At 46.5% G+C, this 7,132-nt stretch overlaps 1 protein-coding gene across 2 annotated transcripts in view; it reads right to left on the reverse strand.

Moving 5' to 3' along the window:
- Positions 1–6,474, reverse strand: part of UBR2 (ubiquitin protein ligase E3 component n-recognin 2) — a 62,174-nt gene extending 55,700 nt beyond the window's left edge. For both annotated transcript variants that reach the window (XM_071577714.1, XM_071577723.1), the window contains exons 1-2: positions 6,295–6,474; positions 933–1,192 (exon numbers count right to left, since the gene is read on the reverse strand). In XM_071577714.1, coding sequence (XP_071433815.1) covers positions 933–1,192; positions 6,295–6,372 — 338 coding nt within the window. In that variant the 5' untranslated portion in view covers positions 6,373–6,474. The remainder of the gene's footprint in view (positions 1–932; positions 1,193–6,294) is intronic.
- Between the last annotated feature and the right edge of the window lie 658 nt (positions 6,475–7,132).

The following is a 7,132-nucleotide window of genomic DNA, read 5'->3' on the forward strand; positions in this document are numbered from 1 at the left end:
ACCTAAGCACAGCTGAGAAGAGATGGAGTTTTCTTAGTGGTTGAAAGTATCTAAAGCACTCATCAGTTTAATCCATCTCTCATGATAAAGAGGTCTCAAAACATTTTCAAACCCAAAGGGCCAGACAGCTATTTTGTTTCTAGAAGAGGAGAGAGATAAAATTCTTCCACAATGATCATGTCCTTGTATACATGGAGGGGATGGAAACCCACGTAAATAAACTCTAGAAATAAGAGACACTCCCTCCCCCCATCACCCCTGTGAGTGTTCAAGTGCCCCAGTGAGTGGTAGAAACCACAAAAAAGGAGAGGATTCTGTGACAGAGAGGGTACAAACTAAACTTAACCTACAAACAGTTCAGAAAAAGGATGAAAACAAACATACAGCTAGTAATATATTGGCTTAAAACTGAAAATTTTTTTAAAATACTTGTAGTTGGTTAGTAACTTCCTGTTCTTGTTCAATAAAAGTGTTTTTAGAGAGATCTACAGATAGAGTTAGGGAAGGAACTAGAAGCTGGTATGCCTGATTTAGCATCCAATAGATTGGTTTAACAGGTCATGGAAAGAGATCTAAAATACAGCATTGACACCAACAGCTGATATTAAACACTCAAAATACATGCACATACACCTGCCCACTTACTTCTGATTAATGCCCTTACATCACCCTGACAGGTCAACCCGACTACTTTCTTAATCTTGCATTTCTTTTGTACAGAAAACACTCTACAATATACTAATTAATATTTCTCCACTTACAAATCTGTAGTGTGTTAATTTTGCCCTGATCCCGCTTCTCATGAAACACTGCAAGGTTAAGTTAAAAATACATTTGAGGTATTATCCTTTCATTGAGACAGTATATTTTTATTGAAAAATGTTCCATGACCTCACAAATTATAAATACTTTACAACGTTAAGCTGAACTACCTGCAGGAGTATGTAGGCTCTCCCACTTTGAAAACACGGCCACAGAGATGGGAAGGTTTGTTTGCTTGCTCCAGCTTTGGAAAACCAAATGCAGGATCTTCCCCACAAAGGTACCATTCCATTGGTCCCAGCAGAACGTGTTGTGCCAGCATGTCTTCTCTCTGAGGGGCAGGGTTAGGACCCCTGCAGTAAATTTTTGGTACATAATAGGCCAGATGCTGGTATACTTCTTTCTGAAGGTCATTTGCTTGCAGCCATTTCTTTTACATTAAAAGGAATAAGAAGATAAATTCTTCATTAATAAAAACACCAAACACAGTTCTATCCATCTAGATTATTTCTAAATCAAAAACCTAAAATGGCATTGCAAAACTAGAAAGTCATGCTTCCTTCAAAGTGTTAAGTCACAGAAGACACACTTGGATCACAAAAGACATTAGGAAAGGATTAATTTGTTTCCCTGCTTGCACATTTTATCCTTTTGACATACAAAGTTCTTTTCAAAAATACAAGATTTAAGAAAAAAACCTTAATAAAAAGTTTTCTTCTAAGGTGCACAACCAGTAAAACGTGTCAAAATCAGCAGAGACTTTCAGGATATGGCTAAACTATGTTTGTTGCATTTCTCTGAGGGCAGACAGATGCTGCCAGCTGGGGACACAGCGGATCAGCTGAACCCCAAGTTGGAAAGGAACAGACAGAGACAAAAAGCACAAGGAGAACAGCAAACACATCATTAGGTAAGAGTCCATTTCTCATTTAATATCAACAAATTACCTGTGAAAATGAGGGAGTTTTGGTTTCTCCTACTACCAAAATAACTTATCTGAAGTACTATTTCAAGTGTGAAGCTACACCCATGAATTCTTGCACTGAGTTTGTGTTGCAAGGTTTTGGTAGCAGGGGGACTACAGGGTTGGCTTCTCTGAGAAGCTGCCAGAAACTTCTCCACGTCCAGACAGCTCCAAGACGGACCCACTGCTGGCCAAGGCTGAGCCCATCACAGATGGTGGCAGTATTTGTGGCATAACATATTTAAGGCAGGGGGTGGGGTGGGAAAGAGCAATTGCAGCTGGGAGATGCGAGTAAGAATATGACAGAGCAACAGCCCTGCAGACCCCAAGGTCAGTGCAGAAGGAGGGGAAGGAAGTGCTCCAGGCACCAGAGGTTCCCTTGCAGCCCATGTGGAAGACCATGGTGAGGCAGCCGTGCCCCCACAGCCCATGGAGGTTAATGGGGGTGCAGAGATCCACCTGCAGCCATGTCAGAGTAGCTGATGCCAAAAACAGGCTGCAATCACCTGGGAAGCCAACACTGGAGTAGGCTCCTGGTAGGACCCGTGAGTCCATGATAAAGGAGCCCACACTGGAGCAAGTTTGCTGGCAGGATCCGTGACCTAGCAGGGGACTGGAACAGAAGCAGCCTGTTCCCAAAGGACTGTCCCCCATGGAAAAGGACCAACGCTGGAGAAGTCTGCGGAGGAAGAATCCTGTGTGAGGGAACCTCATGGTGGAGGAGGAAAAGTGTGAGGAGTCCTCCCACTGAGGAAGAGAGAGTGGCAGAAACAACTTGTGAACTGACCACAACCCCCATTCCCAATCACTCTGTGCTGCTGGCAGGGAGGAGGTAGGGAAAAGCTGAGTGAAGTTGAGCCTGGGAAGAAGGGAGGGATGAGAGGAAGGTGTTCTTAAGATTTGGTTTTATCTCTCATTACCCTACTGTGATTTGATTGGTGATAAACTGAATTAATTTTTCCCCAAGCCGAGTCTGTCTTGCCCATGACAGTAACCAGCGAGTGATCTCTCCCTGTCCTTATCTCAACCCATGAGCCTTTTGTTTTATTTCTCTCCCCCATCCAGCTGAGGAGGGAAATGAGAGCGGCTTTGGTGGGTAACAAGGGTCCAGCCAGGGTCAACCCACCACAATTCTCTTAGTCAATCAATTGTAAAAAACCAGTGTTGACAGTTTTTAAAGGGCATCACACTACTGAACTGCTCCGAGTCACTGAAAAACTCACACCATCTCCTAGTTGTTTTTTTTCCCTTGTATACACACACAGAGTAAAAAAAATCCTCTAGGACATTTGTTTTATTTCTGCCTTGTGGATTACAAGTTTAGAAACTGTAAATTAAGACTGCAAGGTTTTTAAAATAAACAAATGGGAGCAAGCACATACTGAAAGTGTCCACTGATTAAATCCTGTGTTACATAAACAGCCTTAGTGTGCCATTTCTCATTGTAAATATGACAACCAGATGCCCTCTGGCAACTTCAGGAAAAGAATTCGGAATCAACCTAAAACTGTACATGAAAACCAAGAATTAATTATACCAAAATAAATGGCTTTGACAATCCAATGTTACAGCTTGATTTACTCTGAATTATTTATAACTTACTCTAAAGAACTTATGTTTGAAACAACATAGTTGTAGTAAGTTCTTCGGGATACAGACATACAGTCAGCAGAGCATCTGCGCCTTTGCAGATTGGTGGCATTTTTGTCTTTTTTTTTTAATATATTGTGGCATTTTCAATTACTAGGTATGTTTTCTGAAGTAGAACTTCGTATTTAAAAAACCCTAATTTGTCAGGGTGCTTTCCTCACTTCTCTTTTCCTAAGTTTGACTTCCTAAAATCATAATTGATCTGCTAAATCTTTCTATATTCATCCAGCTTGGAAGGTTCAAAGCCCAGGTTTTTTCCAAACAAGTTAATAGGAAAAGGTTGCCAAAAAGCCACAGGCAACAATCTAGAAGTTTACAGATAATTTCACCATTCCCACCAGGACTCAGAAAACTACACACACACGCGCGAAAAAAAAGTAAAGTTTTCATTACTAAGACTCTGACTTTTTCACCAGCTCATTAATCTTTTCCTCTCATCAGTTGTCCCAAATATCGACTATCACCAGGAACTGACCCAATCACAATGGCACTGACTTAGTCCTTTCCATGATTTTCATTTAATAAGTTCATTTTTAGGTTATTTTCTACAACATATACTAGTTATTACACCTGTGTTTTTTTAACAAAATATCTTTAACCTCGGCCTTTTCATTCAGCAGCACATTACTAATTCCTACCAGAAAATACACGGTGCATATTAGCTGCACTACAAGCTCAGACAAATACCTAGCCAGAGAAAATTCTTGTTCCTCAAGTAAATGGCTTTCCCATCCCAAAAATTCTGGGAGTAGTGTCTGCAAGTAAGGTGTGGCAACACTGAACGTCATCACACACAAATCTCTTGTGGGCCGGTTCCATAACATAACTGAGTGGAGAGTTTTGAAAATCAGATCCTGGCTGAAATAATATTAGCAGGAAATCCAGGCTACTGGGACAAGGAAAGAGATGTCACTCCAAGAGCTACCAGGAAAGCAACTCAGTGTTGCTGTGCATATAAAACTGTTCCTAGAAATAAACACAAATGCACACCTCTGTTGCACTGCCTGAACTCCAGAAAAACTACTCAAAACTTTGGAATTTGTTCTTTAACGTAAGCATTTTGCATTTAGGCAAGTAATCAATTAGTATTTATTTATCTACCTTCTAACCTGAAGCTGCAAGCAAGAAAAGCTAATGTTCCATTCAAGAGAGGTTTTTATTAAAAAGGGAAGTGTATTCCCCCTCACTTCTCCCTCCTCAGACTTACTGTCCTGCAGCCATTTTTAACTGCCCCAGAAAAGACAAAAAACCCACACTAATCAAACAACATTTTATGTAAGTAAATACCTGATGTCCCATCGGGTTTTCTATTAAATCCACAAGTATCATAGTATCTCTATGTAAGACACACTAGCAGAACAAAACATGTAATACAAATAGGCCACAAAAAACTCAGTTTGCTGTTTCAAAAGCCAAGGATATAAATCACATTTTTCTTAGCTACACAAACAAACCCTTACAATGCAGGTTCATGTTCTCTCACAGACAACGTATTTTTTTGATCGTTGTTCTTTGCAAGTTTACCATTAAGTTGTTGCAACGAGAAACTGAAGCCAAAAGTGCTGCAACTATTGCTTTGGACTGGTATTTATTTTGTTAATATTGGGCTATCAGCAAAGTAATGCAATCACCGAAGGAGGCAAAAAAACAATGCTGAAACCACATCACAGATTTGAGTAATAGATCTTTGAACTGGAGCTTGTGCCAGTGATGACAGAGATAAAAATAAGAAAGAATTGACTATGTTTAAGACAGCACTTGTAAACAGAGTGAATTCCTACATGTATTTCACTGGTGCACATTTGTCTTGGTTTTATCTACGGTGTGACCCAAAAAAGCCATCTGCTGTTCACACAGTTTGGGCTCAACGTGGACTACTTATAAATGTTGGATGGAATTATTTGGTTTGGGAAGAAGACTAATCCTGGAGCTAAACTAGCTAGGATATAGCTAACTGTGCACATTTGCCCATCTAATCATACCTTTGTCTGCACTGTAGATATACCAGTGTAATCTGAGGCTAATCTGAATTATGACAGCCTTTTATTTTCATCTGGAAAGCATCCAATGTAATTCCCACTGAAATACACACACAGCTCTTCAAGGTTTTATCCTACAGATACACACGTGAGCAGTCTCTGTATTTTAACAGCTACATCCAGTTCCTCAAATGCCCAAGTGTCCATAGGAACAGCCACTTATCCCAAAACCAAAAGTTCCTCTGAAAACTTTACTCCCAAGACTGCACTTCTCTACCCTTTCAGCTACTCAGTAAAAGAGCCTATCAACAGAAGTAGACTGCTCCCAACTAGGCATGTTCTATGATTCTGTGAAACATTACACTGATTTTACTAATATTTGCTCTACAAACATCCCATGCTAATGGTCCTAAGCTTAACTACTGCAAGCTTTTGTCAGAACCGCATCTTAAATAGAGGGGAGGAAGGAAGAATCCTGTAAAGACACTTCAACGGTATAAAGCATATGTGGGGTCAGACATCCACCTAAATTAACAGGGAGGGAGTGGGACCTCTGGCACAGAGAGGCGAAAGGGCAGCAAAGGAACTTCAGGAAGAGGCGAAGGAAGGGGCGAGATGCCCGGCAGGGCATGGCCACGGCCAGGCGGCTTCCAAGGAGTCACCTGCGCCAGCCGGCACAACAGGAAAAGCTGGCTGTTCGCTGCCATGGATTTGGGCTGCTGCAATAGCGACGCTGGCGACAACAGCGGGCTAAGGGCACTGTGGGACGCCGCTGCCCCCCAGGGTGCCCTCACCGCCAGCGCGGGCAGGGACACCCCTCTGGGAGAGCCCGCCCGGCCCCTGGAGCGGCCTCGCCCCGGCCCCGGCCCCAGGAGCGGCCCCCAGGCCGGTGCCTGCCGCGGCCTCCGAGCCCCCCCCGCCCCGCGCCCGCCGCCTCACCGCGGCGATCTCCTCGGCGGAGCACTCCAACAGGCTCTTGTCAATGGCCTGCACCTCGGCCTCCAGTTCCGCCGCCATCTTCTCCTCGCTGCTGCTGCCCCTGCCCCGCGCCGCCGAGGCCGACACAGCCGGGACAGCGGAACGGGGCCCGGCGGCCGCACAGCCCGGCCAGCACACACTTCCGCCCCGCCTCCCTCTGCGCGTCACCGCGGCCGCGCCGCCTGCCGGGGGCTGCAGTCCTGATCGGGGTGCGGGCCTGTCTGGGGTCTGCTGTCCTGCCCGGGGGCTGCGAACCTGTCCGGGGCTGCTGGGGGCTGCTGTCCTGCCCGGGGTTCGGGCCTGTCCGGGGCTGCTGGGGGCTGCTGTCCTGCCCGGGGTGCGGGCCTGTCCGGGGCTGCTGGGGGCTGCTGTCCTGCCCGGGGTGCGGGCCTGTCCGGGGCTGCTGGGGGCTGCTGTCCTGCCCGGGGTGCGGGCCTGTCCGGGGCTGCTGGGGGCTGCTGTCCTGCCCGGGGTGCGGGCCTGTCCGGGGCTGCTGGGGGCTGCTGTCCTGCCCGGGGTGCGGGCCTGTCCGGGGCTGCTGGGGGCTGCTGTCCTGCCCGGGGTGCGGGCCTGTCCGGGGCTGCTGGGGGCTGCTGTCCTGCCCGGGGTGTGGGCCTGTCCCGGCCTTGCCGGGGGCTGCAGCCCTGCCGGGGGGCTGCAGTCCTGCCCGGGCTGCGGGCCTGTCCGGGGCTGCAGTCCTGCCCCGGTCCTGCTGGGGGCTGCAGTCGTGCCCCGGCCCTGCAGTCCTGCCCCGGCCCTGCCCTGCCACCACACGAGCCCGGGCCACCCTTGCTGCCTG

The sequence above is a fragment of the Pithys albifrons genome, chromosome 2, assembly GCF_047495875.1.
Source record: "Pithys albifrons albifrons isolate INPA30051 chromosome 2, PitAlb_v1, whole genome shotgun sequence".
Taxonomy (NCBI): Eukaryota; Metazoa; Chordata; class Aves; order Passeriformes; family Thamnophilidae; genus Pithys; species Pithys albifrons.